This window comes from Mesoplodon mirus (genome assembly GCF_964341445.2).
Source record: "Mesoplodon mirus genome assembly, chromosome: 15".
Classification (NCBI taxonomy): Eukaryota; Metazoa; Chordata; class Mammalia; order Artiodactyla; family Ziphiidae; genus Mesoplodon; species Mesoplodon mirus.
Genome location: NC_138991.1, coordinates 3,655,675 through 3,676,815, shown reverse-complemented (window position 1 = coordinate 3,676,815; position 21,141 = coordinate 3,655,675). Strand labels below are relative to the sequence as shown.

The following is a 21,141-nucleotide window of genomic DNA, read 5'->3' as shown; positions in this document are numbered from 1 at the left end:
TCCACAATTGAAAAGTATGAAGTCTGAAATGAAAACTCCACAGCAGGTTAAAGACGGCCCCACAGCATCCCTGCTCGTGCCGAGGCAGGTGCGAGGATTCCTCACACGGGGCTCCTGCAGCGGGGGGGGGCACCCCTGCCCTGCTCCTCTCTCGGGGCACCCATGCCTTCCGCCGCCTCCCACTCAAATGCCAAAGCCTCACGCGGCCGAGCCCCCTGGATTCCACGGTTGCCAGTCTGGACGTGCAGTTTGCGGGGGAAAACGGCGGGAGTATATACGCATCCTTGTAGCTAAGACTTTGCGCATCTCTGTAATGATGTCCTTAGGATAAATTCCAAAGTGTGACTAATTGAGAAAAAGATCTCGTGCTGAGTTTATTTTTAACTCCTCAGCCTTCTGTTCTTCTTTATACCCGACCCCATTTACAGTTCCTTTCAAGACTGTGGTTCTGGAAGCAGTAGCGAGGCAATGATCCAGGGTGGAGGGGGGAAGGAGCGTCTGTCTAAACCTAAAATACGTGGTGGCTTTGCTTCAGGGATGCTCGCCTTCCCAGGGACGGAGCTGATGGGAATGTTCATCCATGTGCAGGGAAATACGGGAATGAGGGCAGTCCCTGAAGCTTTGGTTAAGAGAGCAAGAATGAGCGCTAACCTAGATGTCCATTCCCAGGGAGCTGGATCAACAAGTGACGGGATTATGTGCCATCCACACTCGGGGATCATTTGCAGCCATAAAAGAGAAGGAGCTGGATCCGTCCATCCTTCTATAGAGGCAGATGTGTGAGCAAGCCAGCTTTTCGCTGTACTGTGCATGGTGTGATCCTACTTCTGTGCAACAGAAGAGTTAAGTGGGAGTGTCAGTGGTTAATGGTAGAGAAACAGTCCTGGAAGCAAGTGCCGGAAAACATCCGTAGTGGTTTCTTCGGGAGGCGAGATGTGGGCGGGGAAAGGGGATCCTTTCCTCTTAATACTGCTGTTGTGCTTCGGTTGTTTGCAGTGAGCGTGCATTGTTCTTAAAGCTGAGTGAGAGGTCATGCTTCTCTGAGCCAGAAGGCAGACAGCCTGAGCCCTGCTCCCAGCTGTGACCTGGGACAGCGCCCACCGCCGTGAACTTAACCTTACTTCCCGTTAACTCACCGTTGAGGTGAGCGGGCGGAACCCTCTGGGCGGGCGGGCTCTGATAAGAGTCAGCAAACACCCCGTAAATGGAAGGGTGACCTAATACATTTTTTCTTTTTCAAAGCTTGTTAATTTGGCAAATGATATTCGTTGCTTCTCAAATGATAAACCGCTTTGCCTCCCAGTTGGTCATGATGTGTTACCGTTTGTATAAATTGTTGGATTTGATTTGCTACCATTTTGTTTAGGATTTTTATATCCATGCTCAGGAGGGCTGTTAATCTTTAGTATCCTTTTCTGCAGGTATCTTTTCTGATTTTGATGTCACAATAAATTCTGGCTTCATAGCATGAGTTTTAACGTCTACCCTTCTTTTCAATGTTCTGAAATAATTTGTATAGAATTGGAATTATTTATTTCTTACATGTTTCATAGTACCCATCAATACATCCATCAGGGCCTGCAGGGCTTTTTTTTTTTTTTTTTTTTTTTTTTAATGGGGGAAGGTTTTTAAGTAGAAAGTGTATTTCTTTAATAAATATAGGTCTATTCTGGTTATATATTTCTTCCTAAGTGAGTCTTGGTAGTTTGGGTTGAAGCAGATGGTTATTGCACCTCTAATTCCTGACACTGGTAATTGTGTGTGTGTGTGTGTGTGTGTGCCCCTCTTCTTCTCACTCTCGTCTCTCCACTTCCCCTGATAAGTCTACCTCGGGTTTCATCAGTTTTGTTGCTCTTCTCAAAGTGTTAGCTTTATTGTTTTTTCTATTTTCTATTTCATCAGTTTCTACTTCGATCTTTATTATTTCTTCTCTTCTACTTCCTTGGTTTTAATTTGTTCTTTTTCTAACTTCTTCAGATGGAATCTGAGGTCATTGATTTGAGACTTTTCCTCTTTTCTAATTTAGACATTTAATGCTGTAAATTTCCCACAAGCTGTGTTAATTTTTACTTCAAAATACTTCCTAATTTCCCTTTTGATTTACTCTTGGGACTGTAGGTTATTCAGAATTTTAAAAGTTAGTTTTCAAAGATTTGGGTATACTTCTAGAGATCTTTTGGTTATTGATTTCCAGTTTAATACCACTCTGGCCAAAGAATATACTTTGTATGACTTGAGTACTCTTTAATTTACTGAGACTTGCTCTGTGGCCCAGAGTATGGTCTGTCTTGGTAAATATTGCACGTGCTCTTGGAAAGAATGTGTATTCTTGTGTTGTGGGTTAGAGTGTTTTCATAAATGTTAATCGGATCAGATTTCTTGAGAGTGTTGGTCAAATCCTCCGTATCCTTCCACATTTTTAAAGAATTATTTATTTATTTACTTTGGCTGCGCTGGGTCTTGGTTGTAGCATGTGGGATCTTTGTTGCAGCACACAGGATCTTTAGTTGCGGCATGCAGACTTCTTAGTTGTGGCCTGCGGACTCTTAGTTGTGGCATGCGTGTGGGATCTAGTTCCCTGACCAAGGATCGAACCCGGGCTCCCTGCATTGGGAGCGCAGAGTCTTACCCACTGGACCACCAGGGATGTGTCCCTCCTTACACATTTTCTGTCTACTTGTTCTACCAGTTACTTAGAGGTCTGAAATCTCCAACTATAACTGTAGATTTATCTCCTTCTCTCAGTTCTATTAGTTCTTGCTTCATATATTGGACCCTCTTAGTAGGGCCATCAATATCTAGGACTGTCCCATCTTCCTAATGAAGTTGTCCCTCTGTCACTTGGGATGATCCTCTCTATCCCTGAGTAACTCCTTTGCTCTGGAATCTCCCTTGTCTGCTGTTAATAGATCACTTCAACTTTCTCTGGATTAATCTTAGAATGGTACCTCATTTTCCCTTTGTACGTTTCATCTATAATATTTGCATCTTTTTATTTAAAGTGCATGTTTCGTAGGCAGCATGTAGTTCGCTCTTGCTTTTTTGTCCATCCTAAGAATTTTTGCCTCTAGTTCAGGTGTTCAGACTGTTTACACTTCATGTGATCATTGATTTTATTGAGTTTACGTCCAGGGTCTGGTTCTGCAGATCTCCACCTTCGGTCTGTGTTGCTCTCCCTCCCATTTCCACCCTGCAGACTCTCGCCGTCTTGGGCTCTAAGGCTTCATCTTTTCAACTCAGGGAGTTTTCCAAGCTCTTCCTGTTGCAACTCCCTGGTCCCCTGGTCCATGGCCTAGGAAATCTCCAGAGGCAGTAAGCTGGGTCATCACAGGGCTCTCGCTTTATTTGATTCCCATCTCAGGGGTCACTGTCCTTTCCCGTGTCCTCAAAACCATTGTTTCATATATTTTGATTTTTGTTTATGTGTGGGTGGGAAATTCAGTGTGTATTACTCCATCCTGGTCAGAAGTAGAAGTTAAAGTCACCACTCTTCCTTTGGAGCCCGAGGCAAGTTTTCATGGCACATCCCTTGTATGGAACAAGCTGGGTTCCGATATGACAGGTCCTCAGGAGGGAATCCTTCTTATAGGTTCCAGCCCAGATGCTCCTTCCTTCAGAAACCCTTCCTTGATCTTGACAAGCCCCCTTCCTCGTATGGCCTGTTCATTCCTCCTGTGCTGTGTAATTCAGCAGACATTTCCCGAGTTTGTGCAGGGAAAGAAACGAACAAGGCAGAATCCTCTCCATGGATGAGCTCAGCAGATTTGTTTTTCTCCATTGAGTGAAAATGTTTCAAGCTCAGATAATGACTGTGGTTAGGGAAATCCACACAAACAGATAATTAGAATAGTTTGTGAGGATGTGCAAATAGGAACACACATAATATGTTTCAGATCATTACAGGTGCTTGTTTTCACATCTCCCTCCCTCACCTGAGTGAGCTCAGTGGCGTGTGCACCACGTGGTCCTCATTTCTGCTCTTGGGGGCCAGGCGTACGGCAGGTGCACTAGAGACGGTGCCTTGCTGTACCTAACAGATCTGTGAAGGTCACGGCTAAGAGTGTGGATGCTGAGCTCAGGCCTGGGTATGAATCTCGGTTCTGTCGCTTAACCTATCAGCACTTCAGCAAGAAAACAGGAGCTCAGCTGTGGACGTGCTAAGTTTGAGATGCCTGATTGGGACCTGGGTAGAGACGACGTGAAGGAAGCCGAAGATGCAGCGTGGATTCAGGAGAGAGGATGTAGCTAGAGAGGGAGATTCTGAGCATTGGCAGCTGGTCCTTAGCGTCGTGGGACTGAAGAGGTTGTGTAGGAAGCAAGCGTGGAGGAGGGGTTTGAGGGTTGAGTCCTGGGCTCACCCACGTCTAGAGGGGAGATGATGCAGAACCAGCAAAGGAGACAGAGGCGTGGCTATGGTAGTGGGAGGATGCCGGCCAGTGGTGCGTAGGGAGAGAGAAGGGAGGCTTCACAGGAAGAGAGTGGGCCAAGGCCTGAGACCCCCCATGAGCATCCTTTCTCCACCGGGTGGCTAATGGACGCTGATGAGACGGGGCTGAGGGTATGTTCTGAGTCCCACACACGCTGGTGTGTGGGCCTGCGTGGAGCTCGGGAGGCTGCCCCCCGCCCGGTGAGGTGGAGCCCAGAGCTCTGGGGTCAGCAGCTCTCTGGGCCATGCTGGGTCCTGGGAGAAGAGCCAGCATTGCCCACCCTGCTTCCTGAGCCCTGTCTGTCAGCTGTGCATGGGAAAAGCTCTCCAACATTGGCTGGAGTTGAGCTGGATCTGGTAACATCAAGGTTTTACTTTTTTTTTTTTTTTTAACATCTTTATTGGAGTCTAATTGCTTTACAATGGTGTGTTAGTTTCTGCTGTATAACAAAGTGAATCAGTTATACATATATATATGTCCCCATATCTCTTCCCTCTTGCGTCTCCCTCCCTCCCTCCCACCCTCCCTATCCCACCCCTCTAGGTAGTCACAGAGCACCGAGCTGATCTCCCTGTGCTATGCGGCTGCTCCCCACTATCTATCTACCTTACGTTTGGTAGTGTATATATGTCCATGCCTCTCTCTCACTTCGTCCCAGCTTACCCTTCCCACTCCCTGTGTCCTCAAGTCCATTCTCTAGTAGGTCTGCATCTTTATTCCCGTCTTGCCCCTAGGTTCTTCTGACCATTTGTTTTTCTTTTTTTTTTTTTTAAAGATCCCATATATATGTGTTAGCATACTGTATTTGTTTTTCTCTTTCTGACTTCACTCTGTATGACAGTCTCTAGGTCCATCCACCTCACTACAAATAACTTAGTTTCGTTCCTTTTGATGGCTGAGTAATATTCCATTGTATATATGTGCCACGTCTTCTTTATCCATTCATCTGTTGATGGACACTTAGGTTGCTTCCATGTCCTGGTTATTGTAAATAGAGCTGCAATGAACATTTTGGTACATGACTCTTTTTGAATTATGGTTTTCTCAGGGTATATGCCCAGTAGTGGGATTGCTGGGTTTCTCCATAGTGGCTGTATCAATTTACATTCCCACCAACAGTGTAAGAGGATTCCCTTTTCTCCACACCCTCTCCAGCATTTACTGTTTGTAAATTTTTTGATGATGGCCATTCTGACCATTGTGAGATGATATCTCATTGTAGTTTTGATTTGCATTTCTCTAATGATTAATGATATTGAGCATTCTTTCATGTGTTTGTTGCCAATCTGTATATCTTCTTTGGAGAAATGTCTGTTTAGGTCTTCTGCCCATTTTTGGATTGAGTTGTTTGTTTTTTTGTTATTGAACTGCATGAGTTGCTTGTATGTTTTGGAGATTAATCCTTTGTCACTTGCTTCATTTGCAAATATTTTCTCCCATTCTGAGGGTTGTCTTTTCATCTTGTTTATGGTTTCCTTTGCTGTGCAAAAGCTTTTTAGTTTCATTAGGTCCCATTTGTTTATTTTTGTGTTTATTTCCATTTCTCTAGGAGGTGGGTCAAAAAAGATCTTGCTGTGATTTATGTCAAAGAATGTTCTGCCTATGTTTTCCTCAAAGAGTTTTATAGTGTCTGGCCTTACATTTAGGTCTTTAATCCATTTTGAGTTTATTTTTGTGTATGGTGTTAGGGAGTGTTCTAATTTCATTCTTTTACACGTAGCTGTCCAGTTTTCCCAGCACCACTTATTGAAGAGGCTGTCTTTTCTCCATTGTATACTCTTGCCTCCTTTATCAAAGATAAGGTGACCATATGTGTGTGGGCTTATCTCTGGGCTTTCTATCCTGTTCCATTGATCTATATTTCTGTTTTGTGCCAGTACCATACTGTCTTGATTACTGTGCTTTGTAGTATAGTCTGAAGTCAGGGAGCCTGATTCCTCCAGCTCCATTTTTCTCTTTTAAGAGTGCTTTGGCTATTCGGGGTCTTTTGTGTTTCCATACAAATTGTGAAATTTTTTGTTCTAGTTCTGTAAAAAATACCATTGGTAATTTGATAGGGCTTGCATTGAATCTGTAGATTGCTTTGGGTAGTAGAGTCATTTTCACAATGTTGATTCTTCCAATCCAAGAACATGGTATATCTCTCCATCTGTTTGTATCATCTTTAATTTCTTTCATCAGTGTCTTCTAATTGTCTGCATACAGGTCTTTTGTCTCCTTAGGTAGGTTTATTCCTAGATATTTTATTCTTTTTGTTGCAGTGGTAAATGGGAGTGTTTTCTTAATTTCACTTTCAGATTTTTCATTAATAGTGTATAGGAATGCCAGAGATTTCTGTGCATTAATTTTTGTATCCTGCTACTTTCCCAGATTCATTGATTAGCTCTCGTAGTTTTCTGGTAGCATCTTTAGGATTCTCTATGTATAGTATGATGTCATCTGCAAACAGTGACAGCTTTACTTCTTCTTTTCCAATTTGGATTCCTTTTATTTCTTTTTCTTCTCTGATTGCTGTGCCTAAAACTTCCAAAACTATGTTGAATAAGAGTGGTGAGAGTGGGCAACCTTGTCTTGTTCCTGATCTTAGTGGGAATGGTTTCAGTTTTTCACCATTGAGGATGATGTTGGCTGTGGGTTTGTCATATATGGCCTTTATTATGTTGAGGAAAGTTCCCTCTATGTCTACTTTCTGGAGGGTTTTTATCATAAATGTGTGTTGAATTTTGTCGAAAGCTTTCTCTGCATCTATTGAGATTATCATATGGTTTTTCTCCTTCAGTTTGTTAATATGGTGTATCATGTTGATTGATTTGCGTATATTGAAGAATCCTTGCATTCCTGGGATAAACGTCACTTGATCATAGTATATGATCCTTTTAATGTGCTGTTGGATTCTGTTCGCTAGTATTTTGTTGAGGTTTTTTGCATCTGTGTTCATCAGTGATATTGGCCTGTAGTTTTCTTTCTTTGTGACATCTTTGTCTGGTTTTGGTTATCAGGGTGAAGGTGGCCTCATAGAATGAGTTTGGGAGTGTTCCTCCCTCTGCTATATTTAGGAAGAGTTTGAGAAGGATAGGTGTCAGCTCTTTTCTAAATGTCTGATAGAATTTGCCTGTGAAGCCATCTGGTCCTGGGCTTTTGTTTGTTGGAAGATTTTTATTCAGAGTTTCAATTTCAGTGCTTGTGATTGACCTGTTCATATTTTCTATTTCTTCTGGTTCAGTCTTGGAATGTTGTGCATTTCTAAGAATTTGTCCATTTCTTCCAGGTTGTCCATTTTATTGGCATAGAGTTGTTTGTAGTAATCTCTCATGATCCTTTGTATTTCTGCAGTGTCAGTTGTTACATCTCCTTTTTCATTTCTAATTCTATTGATTTGAGTCTTCTCTCTTTTTTTCTTGACAAGTCTGGCTAACGGTTTATCAATTTTGTTTATCTTCTCAAAGAACCAGCTTTTAATTTTATTGATCTTTGCTATCATTTCCTTCATTTCTTTTTCATTTATTTCTGATCTGATCTTTATGATTTCTTTCCTTCTGCTAACTTTGGGGGTTTTTTGTTCTTCTTTCTCTAACTGATATAGGTGTACGGTTAGGTGGTTTATTTGAGATGTTTCTTGTTTCTTAAGGTAGGATTGTATTCCTATAAACTTCCCTCTTAGAACTGCTTTTTCTGCATCCCATAGGTTTTGGGTCGTCGTGTTTTCATTGTCATTTGTTTCTAGGTATTTTTTGATTTCCTCTTTGATTTCTTCAGTGATCTCTTGGTTATTAAGTAGTGTGTTGTTTAGCCTCCATGTGTTTATATTTCTTACAGATTTTTTCCTGTAATCGATATCTAGTCTCATAGCGTTGTGGTCAGAAAAGATACTTGATATGATTTCAATTTTCTTAAATTTACCAAGGCTTGATTTGTGACCCAAGATATGCTCTATCCTGGAGAATGTTCCATGAGCACTTGAGAAGAATGTGTCTTCTGTTGTTTTTGGATGAAATGTCCTATAAATATCAATTAAGTCCATCTTGTTTAATGTATCATTTAAAGCTTATGTTTCCTTATTTATTTTCATTTTGGATGATCTGTCCATTGGTGAAAGTGGGGTGTTAAAGTCCCCTACTATGATTGTGTTACTGTTGATTTCCCCTTTTATGGCTGTTAGTATTTGCCTTATGTATTGAGGTGCTCCTATGTTGGGTGCATAGATATTTACAATTGTTATATCTTCTTCTTGGATTGATCCCTTGATCATTACGTAGCGTCCTTCTTTGTCTCTTGTAATAGTCTTTGTTTTAAAGTCTATTTTGTCTGATATGAGAATTGCTACTCCAGCTTTCTTTTGACTTCCATTTGCATGGAATATCTTTTTCCATCTCCTCACTTTCGGTCTGTATGTGTCCCTAGGCCTGAAGTGGGTCTCTTGTAGACAACATATATATGGGTCTTGTTTTTATATTCATTCAGCCAGTCTATGTCTTTTGGTTGGAGCATTTAATCCATTTACATTTAAGGTAATTAGCGATATGTATGTTCCTATTACCATTTTCTTAATTATTTTGGGTTTATTATTGTAGGTCTTTTCCTTCTCTTGTGTTTCCTGCCTAGAGAAGTTCCTTTAGCATTTGTTGTAAAGCTGGTTTGGTGGTGCTGAATTCTCTCAGCTTTTGCTTGTCTGTAAAGGTTTTAATTTCTCCGTTGAATCTGAATGAGATCCTTGCTGGTAGAGTAATCTTGGTTGCAGGTTTTTCTCCTTCATCACTTTAAATATGTCATGCCACTCCCTTCTGGCTTGCAGAGTTTCTGCTGAAAGATTAGCTGTTAACCTTATGGGGATTCCCTTACGTGTTATTTGTTGTTTTTCCCTTGCTGCTTTTAATATTAGTTCTTTGTATTTAATTTTTGATCGTTTGTTTTTTTTTTGCTTTATAACAAATTTAATCAGTTATACATATGTTCCCATATCCCCTCCCTTTTGCGTCTCCCTCCCACCCTCCCTATCCCACCCCTCCAGGCGGTCACAAAGCACCAAGCTGATCTCCCTGTGCTATGCGGCTGCTTCCCACTAGCTATCTACCTTACGTTTGGTAGTGTATATATGTCCATGCCGCTCTTTCACTTTGTCACAGCTTACCCTTCCCCCTCCCCATATCCTCAAGTCCATTCTCTAGTAGGTCTGTGTCTTTATTCCTGTCTTACCCCTATGTTCTTCATGACATTTTTTTTTCTTAAATTCCATATATATGTGTCAGCATACAGTATTTGTCTTTCTCTTTCTGACTTACTTCACTCTGTATGACAGACTCTAGGTCCATCCACCTCATTACAAATAGCTCAATTTCATTTCTTTTTATGGCTGAGTAATATTCCATTGTATATATGTGCCACATCTTCTTTACCCATTCATCCGATGATGGACACTTAGGTTGTTTCCATATCCTGGTTATTATATAGTTTATTAATATGTGTCTTGGCATGTTTCTCCTTGGATTTATCCTGTATGGGACTCTCTGTGCCTCCTGGACTTGATTAACTATTTCCTTTCCCATATTAGGGAAGTTTTCAACTATAATCTATTCAAATATTTTCTCAGCCCCTTTCTTTTTCTCTTCTAAGGTTTTTCTTTTAATTGACTTACAATATTTGGCTTATGCATTGATTTTTATTGGCTTTGGCCAATCAAGAACTCCATAGAGTATTGAGGAAGACTGGTCTAAAGATAAATGAAAGCCTTGGGTTTGGAAAGAAAGTATTGTTTTTGACAAGCACGACCCTGGGGAGAAGGTAGTTTTGCATTGGGCCAGCTCTGAGTCAGATCCAATGCAGACAGCCTTGCCGTGGGGACTTCAGGGAACCAGCGACAGGTCAAATGATGACAGCTCTTTGGGAATGAAGCCTGTTCCCCTCCCTCCAGTGGCTGCCAGGCCCCTGGTTTTCAGCAGAAAACAGAGTGCTTCCAGGCTGCTGCCAAGCTGGAGAAAGAGCCAGGGGAGAAGGAGACAGAGTAAACCATCCTTCCTGAGATTCATCCAGCTTTCCTTGAAGAAAGATTCCTGTGGTGCTCCACCCTTTGGTTAATTTACAGAGTTCTGAAAACGTTGACTCTGATGATTTTGCAGTGGTTTTGTTGCCTTTATGGAGAGAAGTTTCCACCATCTTCACTGCTGTCAGTCCACAAAGGTCTTTCTTTTTAAACATTTATTTTGATATAAGGAAGCTATGTTGATGATTAAAAACAAAACACAGAAAACCAAAATTAATAAGTAAAATCCATTTCCGGCATCTCTATGCTGATTTATAAGATTATAAATACTTACAAAATTAGATGCAGGGCTTCCCTGGTGGCGCAGTGGTTGAGAGTCCGCCTGCCGATGCAGGGGACGTGAGTTCGTGCCCCAGTCCGGGAGGATCCCACGTGCTGCGGAGCGGCTGGGCCCGTGAGCTATGGCCGCTGAGCCTGCGCGTCCGGAGCCTGTGCTCCGCAACGGGAGAGCCCACAACAGTGAGAGGCCTGCGTAACACACACACACACACACACACACACACAAAATTAGATGCAAACACATACACAGATATATTTATATATAAAACGTACATACTCTCCTACAAGTTGCTTTTCGTAGCAACATATCATGTCTGTCTTTTTGTCCCTCAGTAATGTATATACTACTGTTCTTAGGTTCATGATAGGTTCATGATAGGTTCACGATATTCACATGATACAGATGAGCCATAATTTAACACATGCTGTCTTGTCCTATTTCGGCTGTGTTTAATTTCTTTCTTTCGTAAATGAGGCTGTGTGAACACCCTCTTATGTGTGTTTTGTGTGCTTGTCCCATTTGTTTTGGGAGCAGACTCTTGGAAGTGGTATTTCTGGCCTCAAAGGTAGGATCACAAGTGTGTTTGGGGGCCTTTGGGGGAGAGGGTGACTTGTTCCCATCGTCAGGACAGGAAGGTCTCCTGGCCTCTGTTTCTCAGTGTCACATCCTGCTCTGGATCCCCTGCTCGTTTAGATTAATTCCATCAGTTGTGTAGACGTGCCACTCAACTTCATGAAAAGCCCTCACTTTAAGCTATTTGTCTGGAAGTTTCCCTTTTTGACTTTTAAGTAGTAGTCAAACCTGTTAACCTCTTGATAGCCTGGGGAAGACCGTCAGCCCAGAAGTTTTCATTGTGGCCCTACTGGGTGCCATATTGCGCTCTTAGGGCCTGGATGAATAAGCAGAGAAGAATTAATTGCTCTTAGCACAGAGATTTCCTGTGGAGTGAATTCTCATTACATCTAGAAATCTCTGATGAAAGGATCTTTCTCTCAGTTAAGAACAAATATGCTTAAAGTTTGTAATGACAAGTATGCTGAGACATTTGCAGTAGGCTTAAAGACATTCTTTATCAAAAGCTAAAAAGATGAAACCACATTCAGTGTAGTTTCATGGTTAGCATATTACAGTTGTCTAAAAATGGCAATCCTTCTCGCCACCTATCAGACCTTTGACATTCACGAAGGATTTGTCCTGAGACCTTTGAGACTCCCTCGGCTCATAAATGCCAGTTTAGCTTTCAATTTCCCCCAGACCATGCAGTTAAGATCAACAGAAAAATGCATGTGACTGCCTTAGGCTTTCATGATTCTATAAATACAGGACTCTAGTCATGTATAAAGCTATTAAAACAAAATCGGGCTGGAGTCCTGCCTGAAATGGCTTTGGGGGTCATTATTTTTCTCTTTGTCTCTAATAAAACACACAGCAAACAAGTTCATATTAGAAACTCAAGCCTCAGTCAAGTCCAATTTTTTATATCTTACTTTATCCCAGACTTCTGTTAAACTATCACCTTACTAGACATTTCTTGCTTTGTACTCCTGTACCCCACAGTAGGAATGGGCTTTCTTTGGGGAGACGTTATTCTTAAGAAATAAAGTTTCCCTCCACCTGTGGGGTTGACCTCATTGGATGATGGTCTGAGCCCCCGGATTTAAACCCATGCCCTAGTAAAAGCACAAAACCACACGTTGCAAAACTGCAGTCTACGTTGTGCCCCGGAGTTCCCTGCCCTTTATCAGCACGTGCGCTCGCGGGGGGCAGGTAAGGACTCCGCTCTTCATGCAGCTCCATGCCGGTTCCTTTTCTGTACATGAATGCAGCCAGCCCCCTTTTCTGCTCTTCAGTACGTTTAAACGTCGTTCCTTAAGACCTTACATGCACACCGATGTCACTCTGCTGCTTGGACGTGTGTAGAACTAAAAGTCAATGTCAGCCTCCTAGACCCTGAACCAGGCTCACTCAACCGTGTTCCTTGATAACCTGCTGCGTCAACACTGTTCCAGGACCCAGGAGAACAGACTGTTGTCGAACTTAAAAGCTAGTGGAGGAGATGGAGGATAACCTAGTGAACAAGAAAGAGGCCAGATAGGGGAGGAGTTAACCGGGTGGGTGATGGTGATTGGAGGACCCATCGGGCCTCTTTGAGGGCAGGGCTCAAGGCCAGCAGCGTGACTCAGGAGGTGGCCGGCCCTGGATGGTCCAGGCAGAGCACGGGGGTCGGCATGGGAAAGACATGGTGCAGAGACCCTGAGTTGGGGTCATCCAGGAATGGAAGAGGACCCACATGGCTACGGGGTCACAGGCAGAGGGGAGAGGGGGGTGACAGGGCGATGGGGAGACGGACCACCATGGGTAAAGTAACTGTAATTTATGATCTGCACCCGGGCACTTCTGAAATGAAACGTGGTGCTATTAGTAATCGCTCTGGGGCAAAGGGTGTCGATCGGGACTGTCTCTGGAGACCCCGGATGCATGAACGATCCCGCACCTGTGGAAGGCGTGGTTGTGTGTGGGCCTTCGTGAAGGGAGGTGCGTTGCCCACCGTTTGCTGGAGGGCGTCACAGCTGCCAGACGTGCCCGCGTGGCTCTGGTCTAGGTTCTTTCCTGCAGGAGGGCGGGAAGTGCTGGCTGCACTGGGAGCCAGCGCCTCCTTGACACCCCCTTTCTCGGTGCCCCTGCTCTTAGGAACGCTGCCGAGGAAGTGCAAGAAGGAGCTCCTGGCGGTGAAACTGAGGAACCGGCCCAGCAAGCAGGAACTGGAAGACCGCAATATCTTCCCCAGGAGGACGGCTGAAGAGAGGCAGGAGATCCGGCAGCAGATTGAGATGAAACTCTCCAAGTAAGTGGCGCGTGGGCACAGTGGGGGCTGGTCCCGGCCCTGCAGCCTGACCCCTCGGATGTCTCACCTTCCCCACACCGCACTGTCCCGGTTCCAAACGCAGTGCCCAGGGCGGGGTTTCCCAGCCTTGCCACTGTCAACGCTCAGGGCCAGATGGCTCTTCACCGCGGGGGCCGTCGGGGCACCGTCAGATGCTTGGCAGCCTCCCTGGCCTCTGCAGGCTGCACACCCTTTTGCTAGCCGACACTGTCCCCAGACATGGCCCGATCCCCCCTGGGGGCCACTCTTCCCTGTGGAGAAGCACTGGTTATAGAAGCCAAGCAAGGCCTATGGTGTGGACAGGCTCTGGGGGGCTGCCAGTGCTCCTGGTCTGTGGCGCCCCCCTGCCCTCCGGAGGAGCGAGGGCCGGAAGCAGGATCTCCCGAACTCGGGGCTCCTGATGTTTGGGGCCAGATGACTCTGATGGGGCCGTCCTGGGCACGGTAGGACATTTAGCAGCATCCCTGGCCTCTACCCTGGAGATGCTCACAGCCCCTCACCCTGCTTCCCATGGTGACAACCAAAAATGTCTCCAGTTACTGCCAAGGGTCCCCTGGGGGATGGAGCCATCCTCCAGTCGAGGACCCCTGACCTGAAGGTCACCCTGGACTTCTCCAGGTGGTCTTTCCTCTGCCCGAGGCTCAGGTCTCCCCGTTTTGGGTGGACGGACCCTTGTTTCTGCTCTCTGCCGGGGAGCTTGGGCCCCCGTGTTGCCACCCTCCGAAATCCTTTGAGTTTTTTCAGAGTGGAGGGCAATGAGTGTGAGGGGGTGAAGCCCAGTGCCCAGATGCTGTGATTCTGTGGGCCTCAGTTTTCTTACCTATAAAATGGGGATGATACCAGCTGCGGGATCACAGTGGAGGAGGGTGGGCTCAGTGTGGCGCACATTTCTGCAGGCAGCCGAGGTCCCCAGCTGGGGTCCTGAGGGCTTGGAATCACATAGCCCTGCTCTGTGCTGACGTGCTGGGGGACCTTGGACCAGCGGCCTTACCTCCCCAGGTCTTGGTGTTCTCGTCTATAAAGTGGGGTGCTGATGCTCTCAAGGTCATTGTGAATTTGGGGGGAGATCCCGTAAGGAAGGCGTATGGCCGAGCCCTGGCACAAAGTAGGTGCTCAGTAAGTCGGTGCTCACCATGGCTGGTGGGGCCTGGGAGCCAGGTCCTCAGCCCCTCCTCCTGTATCGGCTCTGAACCCAGACCAGGGAGAGGCTTTTTAAAATACAGATTGATGCGCCCCACCCCCACCTGATCAGTCTCTGGGCTGAGAGGGGGATTTTCACGAATTCCCTGATATTAACGGGTTGAGGGGTCCTCTGCAGGTTGGACGTTCTTAGCCTGATTGCAGTGAGATTGTCAACCCACCACGCACGTATCACTCTGTGTCTAGTCATTCAGCAAAGGCTTATTTTACTCAAATGAGGGGCAGGCAGGCGCCGTGGCCGTTGCTAGAGATACAGTTGTGGGTAATGAGGGAGAGATCTCCCCTGAGCTCCGTATTCCCGGAGAGCATCCTCAGACCTCTTCCTGTGTGGCTGGTACCCACTCTGGGGCTTTGTACAGACCAGATGGGTGCTCAGTAAATGCATACGGGTGGGAAGGAAGGAGGGGTGGAAACACAGGTGCATCGATCTCGTGGCCAAGGGGAGATGCTGGCAGATCCAGCCTCGTGTCCTTGTGGCCTGTCTCATGGATGGGGTGCGCCGTTGCAGGAGGCGTGGTTTCCTCTCCTTTCTAATGAGATTGAACTTTTTTTTCAGTGTTTATTAGCTGTCTGTTTTTTTTCAGTTCCTTTCATGTACATTACCTGCAGTTTTCTTTATCTTAATGATTTGAGGATTTTACGCTGGAAATTGCAGCTTCCAGTCTTTTCCGGGTCTGTGAATGACACCTCTTCTTCCTCTCCAGGACTGGTTTTGTCATTTGGTTCATGCTTTCCTTTGATATGCGAAAGTTTTTTATTTTTAAAGTTATCAGATTATCGATCATATACTTCAGGTGTCAGCAGACTTTTTCTGTGAAGAGTCAGATACTGAATATTTCTGGCTCTGTGGATCCTACTGTGTCTGCTGTGACCACACGACTTTGTCGTCACACTAACGCGTGGCTAATGCGTGGTGAGTGAGTGCGGCCGCATGCTAATGCAGCTTTATGTACAAACATAAACAGCAGCCCACGGGGTAAAGTTTCCTGGGCCCTGATATACTTTATGGTCCATATTATTTGTGCCTTGTTTTAAAACATTCTTCCCTGCCCGAAAGTCAAAAAAATGATGTTTACACATATTATTTTTGCAGTTGTCATCTAATTGTGCCAAGCGAAGCGATAATGGTTTTCTATTTGCTAAACAAACCAACTTCTCTTTCAAGATAGAATATTAAGTGAATTAAAGAAAAAAAATAGTAAACATTGTAGTATATGTGATTCAAGGATAACAAAATGGTCGTGATGGTGCTTGGCCCCCTTGGCTTAAGAGAACTCTGGGGACCCCACTCCTGTCTCCCGGTACAGACGGGAGGTGGGAAAAGGTGGAGTGCTGGGAAACCTCAAAGGACCCCTAATTAAGTGATACCCCAAACACAGGCCCTGGACTGTTACTCAAGGAATCTATAACTCATTTTAAAGCTTGGACTAGAGCATAGTAGCTCCTTGGACGTTTGTCACCATCTTTAAAAACGGAAAAGAGACCCCAGAATTAGACACGAAGAGAGCGTGGTTGAAAAGTCACATCCCAGGTGGGCAGATGTAGCCTTCCTGGCCGGCCCAGTTTGTTTCCCCTGCAGAAGTGGTTGAATTGGATCCTTTGTCTTTGTTTTGCCGCCTTTCGGAGATTCTTCTGCCATCCCTTGCTGGATAATTCAGCCTCTGGTTGCTGTGGCAACGTGCCGTTCACTGTATCCTGAAGTGCAGTTGGAGTTTTCGTATTGTGTGTTTTAAACAATTTCCAGACCCTCACTCTTATCTCTTTTGGGTGCTCCTAGGGCTTTTCTGGACAAAGTGGTCACGGTCTCCCCTGACTCTGTGTGCTGGCTCTGGGGATGTGCATGAAGTCAGGGTCAGCTTGGGAGTAAAGGAGGAGTAAAGCCCTGTGATCATGGTCGCCCCCTTTCTATATGGGAGTCCAGCTCACCTTCACGGCGTGTGTAAATGAATCTGCAGAGTATTACAGGCCCGCAGCTCCCGTGCCTCACACAGCGGGCGTGTTCTAGAAATTACTGTCTTCAGTTGGGTTGTGTGCACGCCATTTAAGGATGCCCGACAGCTTTCTGTTTTATTATTATATAAGCTTCAGGTGTCCAGCATTGTAATTCGACATCTGTATACACTACAGAGTGATCAGGTGACAACTTTCCCTTTTAAGTGCAGAACCCCGTACAGTATGTTTTGCTTCCTTTCCCCCATTTCATTTAATCTTTACAGGAACTGATAGAGTAGGTGTTATCATCATCTCCATTTTACAGATGAGAAAACTAAGGCTTGATGAGAGAGGTTAAGGAGCTTGCCCAGGGTCACACAGCTCAGAGGAGGCGGGCTAGGAGTCAGGCAATGGGTGGTCCCTTAGAACCCCCAGGCCTGGGTGGCAGGGGAAACAGAGCTCTGGGGGCCTGGCTTATCTGTCTCTGCTTTGCGTTTTCTCATACTGGTGTGGCTTCCATCAGGGGACGTTCAGGCCTCCAGCCAATGCCCTGGGCTTCTGTGCAAAACACTCCATGCCTGTGTTGGCGGGAACCGGAGGGGATGCAAATATTCTCCCACCCCCGGAACAGTGCAGTTAGCGAACAGAGACTCTCGGCCGACCACGGGCTCTGGGGAAACGTAGACAAGTAGGTTCAAATCCCAGGCTTTCCGTCACAGCGGTGTGGATTTGGGCCAGCACGGCCTTCTCTGAATCTCCCCCTGGTTTGTAAAGTCAACACCGTGGCAGCACCTTCCTCCTGGGGCCCCTTTGGAAGGTTCCAGGTTAGTCCCTGGACAGACAGGTGAAAGTGCATCCCTGCAGGAGGCGCTCGGGGGGGTGGAGCTGCGGCTGTTTGGTCCTGGCTGGACGCACTCGGGCTAGTTGTCACCCGGGCAGGGGCAGAGGCTGCCCAGCAGGCCAGGCCAGGGTAGTGAGCTGCTGTAGAAGCGGCGCCTGGAGAGCTAAGGTCGTGTTAGCGTAGTTGTTAATGTCAGTACATTGTTGTTCTCGTCCGTGACTGGTGTTTTTTGCCCGGTGGGCACCTCCGGAGTGATGCACAAACCTTCTGTTAAGTCTCTCCCTTGGGGCGTCCTCTGCTGTGGGACCGCATGTGAGAAGCTGATTAATGCTCAGTAGCGTCCTCCAGTAGCACGTTAACACAGGCGTTAAATGCACGTGCATTAAATGACCCTCCAGCCGGTCCCTTTGTACGTTTTGTTCTCCCACATCCAGAACAGGCTGCCGCCACTCAGGCCTGCGGGAAACAGATTCCCAGGAACAAGTGTTCTGTGCTGCTGCTCCCTTGCCCTGTGCTTGCCTTGAAATCTGCGGAATTTTAAGGAGGAGGCTTGATGCTTTTAAGGATGGAGATGGAGATTGGTACCCGTATAATCAGCACCGTGAACCGAGCGTTAGCTGTGGTACTTTCTTTCTGCTGAAGGTGTCAGGAAAGCTGGGGCACAGTGCAGGGTCTCAGTTCTGTGGACACAGGGTTTAGCAAATACAGAAACCTTACTTTTTCTGGGCTTAGCAGGAAAAAAATGGCTTAATTTTAATTGCTGCAAAGGAAGCTGCTCCTTTGGGAAGTGTTGAGGCATCATTGCAGCGGGTGGGGGATTGCATAATAACAGATGTTGATAAACATTTGCTGCTTTTCCTCTTCCCGACCTGCAGTGCCGGGTGGGAGCCCAGCTCCTCCTGGGTGACTTGAATCCTGCCCCATAAGCACCCTCTAAGGAGGGACAGAAAGGTGTGGTTATTTATGATGGTCGTTGCTAACATGTATTCGGTGTCTTCTGTGTACCAGCTTCCTGCTAAGCGTTTCACGCGTATTACCTCCTTGGAGCTTTGCAAGAGCTCTCTGGGGTAGGTGCTGTTAATGGTCCTATTTTTCAGATGAGGATAACTGGCTCACAACAGTGCAGTCACTTGCCTGTGCTCACACAGTGGGAAATATGGGATGCGGGGGTAATTGGTCACCCGATCCACGCCAGTTCCAACATCAGGGCGTCCATCCAAATCACCAGGGAGCTTTGTGAAAGCACAGATTCCCAGGCCCCACCCCAAATCTCTTGAACAGGAATCTGTATTTTAACAGAACCCTTCTCCTAAGTGTCACTGCTGCCTTAGGCTGCACTGTGTCCCCTTCCTTGTCACCCTTGGAAGACTGTTCTTGGAGGCCTCAGGATCAAAATAAGCTGTACTTCTGTGTAACAGCTGTCTGTTAGTATCTTAAGGAGAATGCACATTTTGTAATTAATTGTGTTTCCCTTTTTGCCTTGGCCACGAGGAAGCTCAGAGCCAAGTATGCAGATACCTGTCACAAGTGTGTTGTATCATTTGGGTTGTGTGTCTGTGTTTGATCTTCTGTTGTATGGCCTTTGTCTTAATTTCCTCAACTCTTTTTTTTGTTTTTGGAAGGAAGGAGTCTCACATTTATTGATCACACTGTGTTCTAACTCTTTCACCTATGTTACATTTTTTCATGGTTACAAGAAACCTAAGATATAGGCATTACAACAGACTCTTGCCATTTGATGATTCAATGTTGGAGGTTTTGCCTATTTGCCAGTAACTCCAAACATGTAGGACTTGAAATTTTTCTAAAGCATTCACGTGAAACTGATGCCCACGTGGAGGCTGAGGTCATGGAGTGATTGTGAGTTAGACAGGACTGTTGGTGAGCATCTCTATTTCAGTTTGAGTTTACTTTTGTCACCTCTCTTTCTGTCTGCTGTAGTTCTCCAGAAGTGCTTCAGTAGTTTCCTTTTTTTAAAATTGAAGTATAGATGATTTACAATATTGATTAGTTTCAGGTGTACAGCGTAGTGATTCTGCATTTTTGAGATTATACTCCATTATAGGTTATTACAAGATAATGGGTATAATTCCCTGTGCTCTACAGTATGTCTTTGCTGCTTATCTATTTTATGTATAGTCATTTGTATCTGTTAATCTCATACCCCGAATTTGTCCCTCCCCCTTTTCCTCTCCCCTTTGGTAACCACAAGTTTGTTTTCTGTGTCTGTGAGTCTGTTTCTATTGTGTATACATATTCATTTGTATTATTTTTTAGATTCATATATACATGATATCATATAGTACTAGTCTTTCTCTGACTTATTTCACTACGAATAATATTCTCTAGGTCCATCCATGTTGCTGCAAATGGCAGTTTTTCATTCTTTTTTATGGCTGCTTAATATTCTGTGTGTGTGTATGTACATATACCTTAAGCCAGTTGTCTGCTGATGGACACTCAGGTTGTTTCCATGTCTTGGCTCTTGTGAATAGTGCTGCTATGAACATTGGGGTGCATGTCTTTTCAAAGTAGTGTTTTTGTTTCTTTCGGATTTATACCCAGGAGTGGAATTGCTGGTCATGTGATAGTTCTATTTTTAATTTTTTAAGGAACCCCCTCACTGTTCTTCATAGTGACTGCACCAATTTACATTCCCACCAACAGTGTAGGAGGGTTCCCTTGTCTCCACACCCTCTCCAGCATTTGTTATATATAGACTTTTTGATGATGGCCATTCTGACTGGTGTGAGGTGATACCTCACTGTAGCTTTGATTTTCATTTCTCTAATTATTAGTGATGTTGAGCATCTGTGCCTGTTGGCCATCTGTATGTCTTCGGAGAAATGTCTAGTTAGGTCTTCTGCCCATTTTTTCGATTGGATTGTTTGGTTTTTTGATATTGAATTGTACGAGCTGTTTGTAGATTTTGGATATTAACCTCTTGTCAGTCACATCATTTGCAAATATTTTCTCCCATTCGGTAGGTTGTCTTTTTGTTTTATTGATGGTTTCCTTTGCTGTGCACATGCTTTTAAGTTTCATTAGGTCCCATCTGTTTATTTTTGCATTTATTTCTTTTGCCTTAGGAGATCCAAGAAAATAATGCTACAATTTATGTCAAAGACTGTTCTGCCTATGTTCTCTCCTAGGAGTTTGATGGTTTCAGGTCTTACATTTAAGTCTGTAAACCATTTTGAGTTTATTTTTGTATGTGGTATGAGGGAATGTTCTAATCTCATTGATTTACATGTGGCTGCCCAGTTTCCCAGCACTTACTGCAGAGACTGTCTCTTCTCCCTTGTATATCCTTGCCTCCTCTGTCATAGATTAGTTGAGTGTAGGTGTGTGGGTTTATTTCTGGGCTCTATTCTGTTCTATTCATCCATATGTCTGTTTTTCGTGCCAGTAGCACTCTGTTTGATTACCATAGCTTTGCAGTGTAGTCTGAAGTCTGGGAGGGTTGTGCCTCCTGCTTTGTCCTTTTTTCCTCAGGATTGCTTTAATTTGCTCAACTCTTAATTTTTATCTCTAGGGGGT

At 44.9% G+C, this 21,141-nt stretch overlaps 1 protein-coding gene across 1 annotated transcript in view; it reads left to right on the top strand.

Annotated features, from left to right (window-relative positions):
* Positions 1-21,141, top strand: part of PHACTR3 (phosphatase and actin regulator 3) — a gene marked incomplete at its 5' end in the record, with an annotated part of 221,935 nt that overhangs the window by 172,195 nt on the left and 28,599 nt on the right. Inside the window, one exon of the mRNA XM_082643370.1 lies at positions 13,436-13,589. Coding sequence (XP_082499496.1) covers positions 13,436-13,589 — 154 coding nt within the window. The remainder of the gene's footprint in view (positions 1-13,435; positions 13,590-21,141) is intronic.